The sequence below is a fragment of the Petaurus breviceps genome, unplaced genomic scaffold (genome assembly GCF_028583685.1).
Source record: "Petaurus breviceps papuanus isolate PSGF00001 unplaced genomic scaffold, PetGlider_PUasm1.0 90721, whole genome shotgun sequence".
Lineage (NCBI taxonomy): Eukaryota > Metazoa > Chordata > Mammalia > Diprotodontia > Petauridae > Petaurus > Petaurus breviceps.
This window is the reverse complement of record NW_027187322.1, coordinates 3,307,736-3,322,304: the sequence shown is the minus strand read 5'-3', so window position 1 is coordinate 3,322,304 and position 14,569 is coordinate 3,307,736. Positions and strand designations below refer to the sequence as shown.

The 14,569-nt window shown below is 52.4% G+C and overlaps 2 protein-coding genes across 3 annotated transcripts in view; one reads left to right on the top strand and one right to left on the bottom strand.

The window, feature by feature from the left end:
- ACTN3 (actinin alpha 3) overlaps window positions 1-8,620 on the bottom strand; it is a 22,074-nt gene extending 13,454 nt beyond the window's left edge. The window contains exons 1-5 of the mRNA XM_069066410.1: window positions 8,452-8,620; window positions 3,909-4,023; window positions 488-607; window positions 310-396; window positions 134-221 (exon numbers count right to left, since the gene is read on the bottom strand). Coding sequence (XP_068922511.1) covers window positions 134-221; window positions 310-396; window positions 488-607; window positions 3,909-4,023; window positions 8,452-8,586 — 545 coding nt within the window. The 5' untranslated portion in view covers window positions 8,587-8,620. The remainder of the gene's footprint in view (window positions 1-133; window positions 222-309; window positions 397-487; window positions 608-3,908; window positions 4,024-8,451) is intronic.
- On the top strand, window positions 6,674-14,569 carry ZDHHC24 (zinc finger DHHC-type containing 24). Of its 2 annotated transcripts, XM_069066421.1 has the most exons (4): window positions 6,674-6,703; window positions 7,242-7,342; window positions 13,665-13,942; window positions 14,018-14,569. In XM_069066421.1, exons 1-4 carry the CDS (start codon window positions 6,689-6,691, stop codon window positions 14,290-14,292), a joined length of 669 nt encoding a protein of 222 aa, XP_068922522.1. In that variant the 5' UTR covers window positions 6,674-6,688; the 3' UTR covers window positions 14,293-14,569. The 2 variants fall into 2 exon arrangements, with proteins under 2 accessions (XP_068922522.1, XP_068922521.1); XM_069066420.1 differs by lacking the exons at window positions 6,674-6,703; window positions 7,242-7,342 and adding an exon at window positions 12,463-12,755.

Sequence of the window (14,569 nt, the reverse complement as noted above, 5' to 3'; positions counted from 1 at the left end):
ATTCTGGGATCTAAGGACCCTCCCAGATCTGGCTCTCCATGGCTCTAGCCAGCTCCCTCATAGGGGCACTCCAGGGACAGTGACCCAGGCAGAGCAGTGTTTGGGAGCCAGTCACTCTGTCCCCAGCAGTGACCTGGTATGGAAGTTTTGCACATTCACATTCCGATAAGGCGCTGTCTTCCGTTGACACCATAGAAGCAAGCCTTCTTTAGCCGAGGTCTCTGGGAGTAGACGGAGGAAAATGGGATTCATGTGAGGAGGGCATCCGGGTCAGCAGGGCCAGCCCCATCCTCTCAGCCTGGGCCTTACCTTCCACAGAAATGTCCTGGATGGCAAAGCGAAGGATGATGGTCCAGATCATTCCCAAGGTCATCTTCAGGTTCCCATCCACAATCTCTGGGGGGAAGAGTCAGGCCAGGGAGAGAGGAGATGGAACCAGAGCTTTCCCTCTCTTCTGGTCTCCCAGTTAACCCAGCAGGCACCTCACCTTCAGCCCCAATGGACACAAGCTTGACCCCTTTGCTGGCGATGAAGTCCAGGGCCTTGTTGACGTTGGCGATCTTGTGGAAGCGCATCTTGCCTTTATCTGGCCTAGGCAGCCTTTCCCCTGGGGTGTGGGAGAGAGCCAAGATCATGGGAGGCCACCCAGAGCCACAGCCTTTTTAGCTCAATTCTGAAATATTATTATTAAACTCCTACTGTGTGCTTGGCACTAAAGCTAGAAGGATGAAGAAAAAATGACACTCCCTGACTTCAGGAAGTTTACACTCTAATGGAGGAGATAGAGATTGGGCCTGGTATCTGTTACTTCATTGGTGTCAGAAATTCCCCAGAGAAGGAAATAGCTCCAACTGATTCAGGTCGGCATCTTAGTGCCTTGGAGAGTTGTCTAGAGCAGAGGGGTCAAACATGCAGCCCACAACACTCCTGAGTCCTGCTGGAACCAAAAACTCTAACTGGGAAATACTGAACAAAATAAAAACACAATAATACAAAGATAATGTTCATATGGTTTAGTAGCCCCCATTTCTGTCTGAGTTTGACACTCTGGTCTAGACCCCTGAAGATTAAGAGACTTGCCCAGGGTCACACAGCCAGGATATGGCAAAGAGAGAATCCTATCCATTACATCATACTATTTTTCAAAGGGAGAAGGGAAAGAAATTACATAAATAATTAGATAATATGTAAAATAAATGAGACTCTACTTGCCAAGACACACACACAGGAACTATACGAACATAACTACAAAACACTAAATCTAAATAATTGGAGAAATCTTAATTGCTCATGGGTAGTCTGAGCCAATGTGGTTAAAATGACAATATTACTAAAGTAATTTGCTTATTTGGTTCCATGCTGATTGAACTACTAAAGAATTACTTTATAGAACAAGAAAAAATAATAATGAAATTCATCTAGAAGAACAAAAGGTACAGAATTCCAAGGGAAATAATGAAGGAAAAAATGGGAAGGGAATAGGCTTAGCAGTAGTGCATCTCAAACCATACTACAAAGCTGCAATTATCAAAACAATTTGGTACTGGATAAGAAATAGAGGTTGGTCAATGGAGCCAATTAGGTACACAATATACAGATGCAAATGAGCACAGTAATCAAACATTTCCAATACTCACTATTGGGGCCAGAATTCACCACTAGACAAAATTATTAGGAAAACTGGAACGTCATCTGGCAGAAACTGGGTCCAGAGGTTCCCAAACTTACTTGGCCTACTGCCCACTTAAAAAAAAATTACTCAGTGCCCCCCTGAGGTTAGGTTAAACTAACCTTTATTTCTATTCAACACCCCCTAATTGCATTGGAGTCTACTATCACCCCATCCATTGTTCCCGCGCTCCCTAGGGGGCAGTATTGCCCACTTTGGGAATCTACTAACATCTCACACTATATACCAATATAAGCTACTTAGATATATAAAGCGTGACATTATAAACAAATTAAAAGAGCAAGGAAAAATTTACATTTCAAATGTATGTATAGGGGATGCATTCATGACCAAAAGGACAGAGGGAATCAAAGGAGATTAAAATAATTGTGATGACATAAAATTTAAATGGTTTTGCACAAACAAAGCCAATTCATCTGAAATTAGAAGAGAAGAATGTAACTGGGAAAAATTTTTTGCATCAAGTTTCTCCAATAAAAGTCTCATTTCTAAGACAGGAAGCTGATTCAGATGTATAAGAAAAAATATTCATTCCCCAATTGATAAATGATCAAAGGATATAAGCAAGCAATTTTCAGAGGAGAAATGCAAGCTATCAATAGTCATATGAAAAAAAGATGCTCTAAATCACTAATAATTGAAGAAATGCAAATTAAAGCAATTGCAACATAGCACTCCACATTCCTCAAATTATCAAAGTTGATCAGAAAAGGGAAATTAATGCTGGAGGCAGTATGGGAGAGATATGAACTAGTCCAGCCATTCTGGAAAGCAATTTGGAACATGGCCCAAAAGCTGTTAAGCTGCGCATGCCCTCGGACCCAGGGATACCACTACTGAGTCTATTCTCCAAAAAGATCAAAGAACAAAGAAAAGGAACCATATGCCAAAATATTTATAGCAGCTCTTTTTGTGGTGGTAAAGGACTGGAAATTGAGGGGATGCCCACAATTGGGGAATCACTGAACAAGGTGTATCATATGAAGGTGACTTTTGTGCTGTGAGAAATGATGAAGGGGGTAGTCTCAGAAAAACCTGGGAAGACTTGTATTAACTGATACAAAAGGAGAGCAGAGTGATGAGAATAGGTAGGCAGTAACAATAGTATTATAAAGATAACCAGTTTGGAAAGACTCAAGCGCTCTGGCCAACACAATGACTTACCACAATTCTAGAGGACTCATGATATAACACACTACCTGCCTTTGGATAGAGAGCATATGGGCTCAAAGTGCAGGTAGAGGCATGTATTTTTCGGACATGGACAACATAGAAAGTTAAAGTTTTTTTTTTCTTTTTTTGGTAGAGCTGTGGAGTCAGGAAGACCTGAGTTCAAATTTGATCCCAGGCACTTCCTAGTTGTGTGACCCTGAGCAAATCACTTAACTCGGTGTGCCTCACTTTCATCATCTGTCAAATGAGCTGGAGAAGGAAATGGCGAACCACTCCAGTATCTTTCCCAACAAAATCCCAGCCATAAGGGTCAGATGCAATCGAACAATGCATTCGATGTCTATGTTTGTTACAAAGGCTGTGTTTTTCTTTCTTTTTAAATGGGGAGAGGTAGGAGGGAGAGAAGGTAGATGTTCATTAATTGAATAAAATAAAATAAACTTTTAAAATATATATATTGCATAAATAACTATGAGACCAGCGTGAAAATGACCAGGCGGAGGGGAAAGAAAATTGCTCTTCTCTTTTGTGTTTTTGGTGGGAATTCAGAAATCACAGAGAGATGATTTGCTGCTCACTGTGGGGAGCTCCTAGTGTGGAAATCCCCCCAACTCATGCAGATCAGTGACTCTTCTGTAACTGAGAGTCTTTGGGGTTGCTTGGGGGCGCTGGGAGGTTCCTGGGACTCATTCTGGGTCACACTACCAGTATATGTCAGAAGCAGGTCTTCCTGACCCCAAGGCCAGCCATCTCTACTACATGGATAGAAGAGTTCATCCAGGACAGCCTACTAAAACCACTGAGGTAGGACCTGCTTCCCTTCCGGTGGGAGGGAGGGATGGAAGGAATCTTCATGGGAGAGCTGATGCCCAGGGCTTCATATCCAGCCATCCCCTGGCCCTCCAGCCCCCAAGGAGCAGGGCCCCACTTCTCCACACCCTATCCCCCCCAACCCCTGGCTGTCCCTGAGTCATCCCTCAGCCCCTCTGCCTTGAGGATCTCTGAGCCTCTGAGAACATTAAGCTCCCCACCCCAGCCCCCTCACCAGATATGACCTCCAACAGCAGCATGAGTTTAAGGCCATTGCGGAAATCCTCTTCGATATTCTCGATCTGGGTCCCAGCTTTGCGCAGGTGGGAGTTACACCAGGCTGTGAAGGTCTGGGAACAGAGGGAAGAGAGTGCTTGGACCCTGTTACTGGCCAGCAGTGCAGGAGGCTCCCTTGCCTTACAATAGCCCTTGGACGCAGTTAGTGCATGTGCTAGCCACCAGACAGATGGGGAAACTGAGGCTCAGAGATGGGAAAGGCCTTGCCCCGACTCCCACATCAGCGGAGGACCTGGGTTTCTCCCACACAGCACCTGGTGCCCTGCGGCAGGCCAGGGAGCCTCTCTGGCCCTCAGCTTCCCCATCTGTTCTCTAAAGTCCCTGATCTCAGAAGTGGCCAAGCTGGGACCCTAAACCAGTCAATGAACCAGCATGTATGAAACCCTTACTATGTATGTGCCAGTGCTGTGCAGGCTTCTGGAGCCACAAGAAAGAGAGAAATGAATCTCTGTGTGTGTGTGTGTGTGCATGTGTGTGTCTGTGTCTATGTGTATGTGTGTCTGTGGTTGTGTCTGTGTGTATTTGTGTGTGTGTCTGTGTATATATGTCTGTGTGTGTCTGTGTGAGTATATCTGTGTTTGTGTCTGTCTGTATGTGTGTCTGTGTCCGTGTATATATGTCTGTGTGTGTATTTGTGTGTAGATGTGTCTGTGTGTGTATGTCTGTGTATTTGTGTGTGTGTTTCGGTGTGAGTATATCTGTGTGTGTATGTGTGTGTGACTGTGTCTCCGTGTGTTTATTTGTGTGTGTCTGCTTTTGTGTGAGTATATCTGTGTGTGTGTGGTAGCTATAAAGTGGCTTGGGGAGGACGAGGCACTAGAAGCAGGTGGGCCCCAGAAGGTCTTCCTGTTGAAGGTGGGGCTCGGCTGAGACCATACTGAATGTGCAGGACAGCTGAGGATGGCTCCACAGCCATGGACCTGGGAATCTGTCCTCAGCAGGAGACAAGGTCAGAGGAGCCTTGGGTTTGGGAGTCAAGATGATGAGATATTGTTTTAAAAGCTGAGTTTGAGAAATCTATAGGACAACCAGATGGAAATGTCCAGGGGCAGTGGGCGATAGCAGAAAGAGGTGAGGGCTGGAGGCAGGAATCTGAAGGTTATAGGATCACGGACAGGGAGCTTTAGTCGTTGTTCCCTTGGGTCTGACTCTTCTTGACTCATCCCGGGTTTTCTTGGCAGAGTGGTTTGCCATTTCCTTCTTTGACTCATTTCACAGATGAAGAAACTGGGGCAAAGAGATTTAAGTGACTTGTCCAGGGTCACATAGTTAATAAGTTTTCGAGGCAGATTTGAACTCAGAAGAGCCTTTTGATTCCAGGCAGGCCCAGCGCTCTGTGCACTAGGGCGCCACCTAGCTGCCCTTAGAGTTTGAAGGGCCCTTCTAGGTTACAGAGTCCAACCGCTTCATTTTACAGATGAAATGAGGAAGGCACAGAGATATTAAGGATTTATCTGGGAGTCCTGCAGTTGGTAAGTGTGTGAAGTAGGATTTGAACCCAGATCTTGGCCCAGTGCCCTAACCTATCTTCAGCACTGCCGTAGAGTCTTCTGTGGGGAAATGATAATCAAACCTGTGGCAGGTGATGAGGTCATTAGGAGATTGGATGGTAACTTTGGAGAGAGCAGTCATTTGGGGGGTGACGGCAGAAGCCCTGTTGCAAAGGGCTGAGGAGGGAGGGGAAGGAAGAAGAAGCAGTGAATGGGGGATGATTTTTTTCAAGGAGTCTGGCTGAAAAAGGGAGGAGAAATACATTCCTACAACTTGAGGTAATGGTAGAGTCTTGTGAAGGGTTTTTAAGGACGAGGGAGATCGGGCATGTTTGCAAACAGTCAAGAAGAAGAGTTTGAAGATTACAGACAGGATGATTGAGGAGATGATCCTCGGCAGAAGGTGGAAGAGCACAGATCTAGGACATGCCTAAAGGAGCTGGCCATGGCAAGGAGAAAAGCCGCTTCACAGCCAGAGGCTGCCATGAAGCAGGGCAGTATAGGGAATGGCGCTGAGGGGCAGAGAAAGGAGAAAGGGAGAGTTTGTGATAAAACAAAACAAAAAGAAACAAAAATCCTCTTTTCTCAGTAAAGTACCAGCAAGATCCTCAGCTGGAGGAGAGGGGTAGGAGGCTGGAGGAAAGAAGAAGCAGGGAGGAGGAGACTGAATCAGTGAGGGAGAATTCAAGGATTGCCTTGCTGCAGTGAGGGTCCACGTGAGACCCAGTGAAGTCTTCTTCTGCTTCAGTTCAAGCTGCCTGTGATAGGAGAGGATGAGCCACCAAACCAGTGCTGGGGACTGGCAAGGCTTGATTCTGGTGGGTAGGACAGGCGGCCAGAGACTGGAGAGTGGAACACAGTCTAGCAATTCCTCCATCAAGAACCTCCTGGTTGGTGGAGGAGGTCGTGCTAAGAGCTGGCCTGAAGACCCCCAGGGTTGTGTGATTGACAAGGGAGGGCTCCTCCCACTGGCCCAGAGCTGCCTTTCTTAGTGACGAACGCCCCATTTGCGTCGGGACCTGAGTCAATACAAGCAATCTCAGTGTCTAGCGTAGATTCCGGCTGGAAGTCTGGAAGCGAATGGAGCTGAGGGGAGTGTCTCTGAAGGCAGAGGTCATGGGAGTGGAGGGGGCCAGGAACTGGGAGGCCAGGCTTTTCTAAGGGGGCTGCGTTTGGGGTAGAGAAGACTGGACCAGACAATGAGCGGATTGGGGAGATCGAGAAGCACATGGATCTAAAAGAGGTGGGGAGGCGGCCCCTGACATTCACTCTGACACCTGGACCTGTGTGTCAGGGGTGTGAGAGAAGGCATAGCCAGCCCTGGGAAGGGGGGCCAGGGGCACGGGGCCTTCAGGAGAAAGCTAGAAAAGTTAGAAAGTTGGGAGCACTGGGAGGTACAAGGGAGCCTGTTGGAGAGATAGAATGAAGGGGAGATGGGCTCATCAGCCAGGGAGGACAGAAGATTAGAACTAAACTGGATTGGGGGAGGGCTTGGCCATCCTGATTTACAGGGATTAGAGGGACCAGGGAGGAATCTGCTGGCTTTAGGACTTGGGGAGGATCAAATTGGGAGAAGCTAAATGGCTCGGGACATAAGTGGAATGATGCCAGGGGCTAGGCAGATCTGGCCTTTGAGAAGCCCCCAGAGACAGAGATGAGTAAGGGAGGAGGGCTGACCCTGTCCTCTGGACAGAGCAATGAGCTCAGTGTGACCCTGCTTCATCCTCCCCCAGCTTAGCCCACACCCCAGAATCACCCGGAACCACCTTGTGCTTCTTTAGGAGTGGAAGCCCCAGCCCATTCACTTCCTGGGAAGGCCCTTGAGGGAAAACATGGAGCTGGAGAATCCCCACCTCCAAACTTCAGGCTGTTTTGGAAACAGGTTTGACCTGAGGGTGGGGTTGGGGACACCCTCCTAACTACCCTAAAAGGTCAGGATTTAGCAGTGATCGCTACACCCCTTCTCTAGGCTCCCCCAAGTCGCTGCCTCAGCAGAAGTGTCCATCTGGTCAGAGGGTCAGGTTTCTGGGTAAGGAGACCCAGGCCTCCCCTCCCCCCTCAGCGTCTACCTCTCGGAGATCTGATCCGCCCCCCCTCTCCGCCTAGCCCTGGATAGGGAGCATTGAGAGCTGGAAGCTGGGGTCCCTGGACTGGGGCAAGGGAGGTTCTGGAAAGAGGATGGGGCTCCTGAGTCAGGAGATGTGGGTTTTAGTCTTGGCTCTGCCTCAGTTCCCCCATCTGCAGAATGAGGGGTTTGGCCTAAATGGTCTGTCCCTAAGGACCCTCCTAGCTTTGCCACCCCACATCCAGTGCTCTAAGCAACACTGATGCCTCATTCTCTTCCTCTACTCTGTGGGCCACCCCAGACCCTGGCCAGGAGATCAGCAGACAGCAGCTCTGTGAAATAGCAGTGGGGGCTCTGGGGGAGAGTGGGAGAAGGTCTGGCAGGCCACCAGGGGATGGGGAGAGGTCCCTGGGCTCTTTCTTTTCTCCATGCTGCTCCCCCCCACCCCTTCCAGTCTGGGGTGGGGTGTGATTTCAGAGTCAAGAGACCTTCAAGGGCGGGGCAGAGGGATAGATCTAATTTCTTGGATGGAAGGAAGGGGCATCCTCCAACTACTCTAGCCTTTCCGCACCTCAGTCCCCCAAATTAGGTTCCTCCACCTGTAACAGAGAACTCCTAAAAGAGTAAAGTCTGGCGCCTGCCTGTAAGAAGGGCAGAGTCCCATAATGCAGAGAAAGGGCGTCGAGGCTGGCTATGAATACCCTTCGGAGGGGGGGGGGGATGGCTCCGCTCCCTGAACTCTGTCCTGGCCCCGCTCCCGGGCCCCCCATTCTCTCGAGGTCTCTCCGCCCCGCTCCCGGGCCCCGCACTCTCTCGAGGGCTCTCCGCCCCGCACCCGCGCCCCCCATTCTCTCGAGGGCTCTCCGCCCCGCACCCGCGCCCCCCACTATCTCGAGGGCTCTCCGCCCCGCACCCGCGCCCCTCACCTTCCGCTGTTGCTTCTCCCAGGCGGGGTCCAGGAGCAGGTCTCGGTCCCAGTCCTCCTCCTGTTCCATGTACTCCCCGCCCCCATAGAGACCCTGGCCCTCGCCCAGGCCCTCGGGCTGCAGCACCATCATCATGTCAACGTCCTGTGGTTCTGCCCTGGCTCGGCCCGGCCCCGGGCCCTCGACGGCAGCCTCCATAAATACCTCCCGGGGATCGGATCGGGTTCCCGCTAAATTTGGAAATGAGGGAGGGGCCAACAGGAGGGAAAAGGAGGGAGCGAGGATGTCTGGGTCCCAGGCAGGCTGGAGCGGGGGAGGGGAAAAGGTAAAACTGGAAGGCAACTAATCCCCTGACGGCCCCCTTCCCAAACCCAGAAAAACTTCGAAAATGTTTGGGGACCCAGTCGCCTCGAGAGTGTTTTGCGATCATTAGTCCAAGCAAGCCCCGGGTTGGGGCTCTCTCAGCCTGGCTAGGCTTTGCTTAATGCGCTTTCCTTCACACATCTGAGCAGGGTGTGTGTGTGGGGGGAAACGACCCATCAACCCATTTCTTGGACAGAGAAATCGAGGCATACGGAAATGCTTGGGCTGAGGCATACGGAAATGCTTGGGCTGGGTTTTGCTTTTTTTTGCTGCAGCAGGAGGGGCCCGAATGTCTGGGAAGGTGTGGAAAGCCAGAGCCCGGGTGCTAATCCCGGGGATGACTGAAGAGCCAGCTGGATGCAGTAGGGCCTATTAATACTGCTCTGGCTCGGGGCTGGTGACCCCGGAATGTGCTGAGGCAGGGAAGGCCCAACTTGTTTGCAATTCCATCCCCTCTGCCTCCGAGGGGAGCCAAGGGTGGGCTAAGCTCTCCCATAAAGGACCCTAGTGGAAGCATAGAGCTGCCCTCAATACTCCTCCACATCAGCCCAGAGGACTGACACATTTGGCCCATGACACTGCCGAGTGACCTTTGGATGGGCTATTCAGGAGGCAGAGGTCAGGCAGGACTGGAAATGGAAAAACCCCACATTTTCAAAGAAGTAGAGACAAACTGGAGACCGGAACATGGCATCCATTTGTGACAAAAAGTACTGAAGATGTTTCAGCACCAGACAGGCCAGACTTACCCGGGGAAGCCTTTGTTTTGGGTTATCTAGATTTTATTTAAATTTTTTTTGAGGGGGAAGGCAAGACCCAAGGTCACACAGCTAGTAAGTGTGTCAAGTGTCTGAGGTCAGATTTAAGCTCAAGTCCTCCTCAGTCCAGGGCCGGTGCCTATTCACTGTGCCACCTAGCCACCCCTGGGTTATCTGGATTTTAGCAAGACATTTGATAACATTTGTGGACAAGATAGATGAAGAGTTGTCAGCTACAGCATAGCACAGTTGGGTGGAACTGCAACTGATTGGTGGTCTAGGACTGCTGAAGCCCAAAGAAAAGCTCATAATGGTCAGTCCAGTGTCAGCTTGGAAGGTCTGCAGTGGAGTGCCACAGGGATCCGTGAACTTTTAAAAATCCATGACCTAAGTGAAGGCATGGATCACAAACAGAAAGGCTGGCTAAGAAGGGGGATGCCCAGGGTCTTGACAGATTTGGATGATGGACTGAATTGACGAAGATGAGCTGTGAGAGAAACAAGTACAAGATGGGGGACAGGTGGCAAGAAGTAAATCATGTGAGAAAAATCTGGGTGTTTCAGTGGGCTGAGAACTGGAAACAAGTCAACGACAGAGCCGGGTGGCCAGAGGAGGTAGTCTGCATTAAGACATAAGCAGGGGGCTGCAGTACCTAGACAGTTGGCCTCAGAGTCAGGAAGACCTGGCAACATCTCCTCCCTCAGGCAAGTGTTAGCCTGTGACCCCAAGTGAGTCACTCAACCTGTTTCCTCATCTGTAAAGTGAAGGGGCTGGATGTGGTAGCCTCTAAGGTCTCTCCCAGATGTCTACACTGTGCTAGGCACCAGGGATACAGAAATATGACAGTCTCTGCCCCTAAGCAACTTACATTCTGTTTAATTCCATCCAACTAGGGAAGCAAGAATGTGCCTGGCTTATAGCAGGTGTTTAATAAATGTTTATTGCTGGATTAATTGATTGATCAATAAATCACTCCAGTGCATGGGTGGGGAATCTGGGGCCTCAAGGCCACCCGGGGCCCTCTAGGTCCTCAAGTGAAGCCCTTTCACTGAACCCAAATTTCACAGAACAAATCCCCTTAATAAAAGGATTTGTTGTATAGAACTTGGACTTGGTCAAAAAGCCTCTCCCAAGGACCAGAAGGCCACATGTGGCCTTGAAGTACCAGCTTCCCCACCCCTGTTCTAGTGAGACCAACTCTACAGTTGTGGGCATCACAACAAGGAAGAATGTTGACATGCTGGAGACCATAGGGAAAGGTGGACTCTGATGTTGGGGCTACTGAGCACATGTCTAGTGAAGGAAAGAGGACTGTCTAGATTGGAGAAGAGACTTAGGGAGATAATGAAGGGCACCTTCCCTTATTGGAAGGACTTATGTAGAAACTGATTAGATTTGTTCTACTTGGCTCTGGGGGCAAGAATCAGAAGGAACAGATGTAGGCGACAGAAAACACCCTCTTCCAGTGATACTGTAGGAACAGCTATCACAGTCTCTGAGTGTCATCCAAAGGGCTAGGGTGAGGTGGTCATGAGGCACGTTCCTAAGGAAGAATCACAAGAGAGAAGGCAGTGGTGTCGATTCAGACAGAACCAGGAGCCACCCAACAGTAGGTAAGCATCCCCGGGGGTTTCAGATTGATGTAGAAAACCACACATTGCTATCATTTATGTTTTGGTGTATTTTTATTCATTTTGTTCAATGTCTCCCATTCTGATTTAAATTTTCCCATTTTAATCTGGTTCAGGCTGCACTTGATATTATCGTGGTATTGCAGCTGGTAGGCAGTGTGTCTGATGCCTCTGGTCTGAAGGATGCCAATAGAAACATGTATAGAGTGAAAAGAAGTCGGGCTGCTCCCTTGGTGAGATTATAATAACTAGAATCCATATAACATCTTATGATCTGCAAAGCACTTCACACATAGCTCATCTGGTCCTCACCACAGCCGTCTGATGTATGTGCTGGTACCATCCCCGGTTTACAAGGGATCATGGGACAACCGATGGAATGATTCACTCATTTCCAGGGTTCTGGAGAAAGATTCCTTCCCCTCCCCTGAAGGATATGGCATCTATGGGAGGATGGGCAGGCATGGCTGGCTGGCATCGACTGCCCACAGTGGGGGAAGATCTTTAGAAATATTGTAGTAGGAAAAATAACATCCTAGTAGTCATCCCAAAGTGTCTAGAAGTGGAACAAAGAGGCCACCAAGAGCAGCAGCGACCTGGCCTCCCTATCACCGGAGGGTGTAAATGAAAGCTGGATGATGGTCCCTGTCCCAGAGCACAGGAGCAGGGATCTCTGGCTGGAAGGGAAACTCATTTTACAGGGGAGTCAACAAACATTAACTAAGCAGTGGGGGTACACAGAAAGGCAGAAGACAGTTCCCACCCTGGAGGAGCTCCCGGACAGCAAGTGGACTGCTATGGACAGGCTCCAATGCACAGGAGGAGAGGTGCAAAGGCATCCTGCGGCAGGTGGGATGCTAGTTGGCACTTGAAAGAAGCCTGAGGCCTTTGGGAAGACTACCGCACAGGTAGCAAGGATGAGATCTGAGCCCAGACGCCTCCCTCCAGACCCAGGAGAGGCTGGAACAGATCTGCGGGGATCTCTTCTAGCCTGGAGAGGCGCGGCCTCTGCAAGGCGAGGGAGGGGCCGGAGCTCGAGCTCGAGGCCCCGTCGCGCACGCCCTCTTTGGCTCTCCTCTCTGTCCAATGAGATGGCCGCGGCCGCCGGCGGCCGCCGCTCATTGGGCCGGGCGGCGGCGCCGCGGGCTCTGATTGGCGCGGCCTCCGGGCTCGCGGCGCGGCAGCTTCGCGGCTGGGGACGGGCCGGACCGGCGGTGCTGGCGGCGGCGGCGGCCGCGGGAGGCGGCCCTTCGGGTGACGACGGGCAGCGGGCCATGGGCGCCGTGTGGGCGGTGGGCGGCGGCGTCCGGGGCCCGCGGCTGCCGCTGCTGCTGACGGCGCTCTGGGCGGCCGCCGTGGCGCTGGAGCTGGCCTACGTGCTGGTGCGCGGGCCGGGGCTGCCGGCCGCGGGGCCCCTGGCGCGGGCGCTGCACCTGCTGCTGGCCGCCTTCCAGCTGCTCAACGTGCTGGGCAACGCGGCCCTCTTCCTGCTCCGGGACCCGGGCATCGGCGGCGTGCTGCTGGCGGGCCGGACGCTGGGCCGCGGCTGGGAGTGAGTGCGCATGCGCGCGCCCGGACCGCGGGGGGGGGGGGGGGGCCGGGTTCCAGGCCTATCCTCCCCCGCCCCGGGCAGGAGCAGGAAGTGAGCTCTTGGGACCCTTCGGAAAGAGGGGCTCAGGGAGCCGGGACAGGTCGGGAAGACCTGGAGTCCGGTGATGCCGCAGGCAAGCAGGAGGCCACCCCCCCCCTCAGCCTCAGTCTCCTTATCTGTAAAAGGGGAAGAGTGACCCAGGCCCAGACGGGATAATGCCTGTGCGGAAACCCTCCCCCGACTGCCCGTCTGTTGGCCTTGAAGACAGGGAGAGGTGAAGGGGCTGCGGATGAGGCCTGGCTCGTGCTGCGGGGGCCTGGGCCAAGTCGTCGAGACTGACACCGTGGCTGGAGGCCCCCCTCGGTGCAGCCGCCCCCCCTCCCCCTTCTTTCTTCCTTCCTCCTTCGCTCCTTAACTTCCCCTCTCCCTCCTTCCTTCCTTCCTCCTTAACTTCCTCTCTCCCTCCTTCCTCCCTCCCTCTTTCCTTCCTTCCTCCCTCCTTTCCTTTCTCCCTTCTTCATCCCTTCTTCCCCCCTCTCTCCCTTCCTTCCTGACACATGCTGGCTCTATGGCCCTGGCCATTTCACCTAGCCTCTAGGTACCCCAGATAGATCTCAGATCTGCCCTGGTGAAGGGGGTTTCCACACTGCGAATTCTCCCTCCCCGAGACTGGCTTTGCAGACTTTAGAGTCCGTAGCAATGGCAGCCAGAAATGACTTGTAGTGTGCAGTGGACTCATGAAAAGGTTTCCCAGGGCAGGTGCATTTGAACTGGGCCTTGAAGGCTGGACCGGAATGTCAGCTGGCGGGAGATGGGGAGGGGGACTTGAATGGGGGGAATTGGGGAATCTCACCTTCCCCTCCCTTGCAGCTACTGCTACCAGTGCCAGAGCCAGGTCCCTCCGCGCAGCGGGCACTGCCCTGCTTGTAGGGTCTGCATCCTTCGACGGGACCACCACTGTCTGCTGCTGGGGCGCTGTGTTGGATTCAGCAACTACCGGCCCTTCCTGTGCCTGCTGTTCCACGGAGCTGGCCTCCTGCTGCATGTCACAGCCCTCCTGGGCCCGGCTCTGGGCGCCCTGCTGCGGGCCCACTCTCAGCTGCACGCGGTGGTGCTGCTGCTGCTGCCCTGGCTCATGCTGCTCACTGGTGAGGGGGCTGGGCCGGTGGGGGGGGTGCTCCCCAGCCCTCCCCCGGTGCTCACCTGGGGTCTGCTTCCTGCAGGTGGCGTGTCCCTGGCCCAGTTTGCCCTGGCCTTCATAGCAGACACATGTGTGGCTGGTGCCCTGCTCTGCGGGGCCGGGCTGCTCTTCCATGGGATGTTGCTGCTTCGGGGCCAGACCACCCGGGAGTGGGCCCATGGCCAGCGCCTTTATGACCTGGGCCCCTGGCGGAATGTGCAGGCTGCTCTGGGCTCCCGCTGGGCCCTGGTGTGGCTCTGGCCCTTCTTGTCCTCCCCACTGCCAGGGGATGGGATCACTTTCCAAACCCCAGGTTGAGGAGGAGCGCTGGAGGGGAGTATGGACTGATGGAGCGGGAGGTGAGGAGCATCGAAGGCTGCAACCAGGCATCCCCCTGCCAGAGCTCTCCGGATTTGGGATCAAATTCTCCAGCATCCTCACCTAGCAAGTCCCTCCCATCCCCCTTTCCTGCTTGGCCCTTGGACCCCTGGAATTTGTCTTCATTGGCACCCCCCTCCCCCAAGGCCATGAGGGTGGGGCCGTTGGGCCCAGCTGGGCCTGCTCCATTTCCCACCACAATAAAGTCTTGAGGTGA

Excerpts from the sequence above, each read along its gene's own strand:
- ZDHHC24 (XM_069066420.1), top strand. The coding sequence starts at position 12,478 with ATGGGCGCCGTGTGGGCGGTGGGCGGCGGCGTCCGGGGCCCGCGGCTG. Across the intron at positions 12,756-13,664 it reads ACGCTGGGCCGCGGCTGGGA|CTACTGCTACCAGTGCCAGA; the intron begins GTGAGTGCGCAT and ends CCTCCCTTGCAG. Across the intron at positions 13,943-14,017 it reads CTGGCTCATGCTGCTCACTG|GTGGCGTGTCCCTGGCCCAG; the intron begins GTGAGGGGGCTG and ends TGCTTCCTGCAG.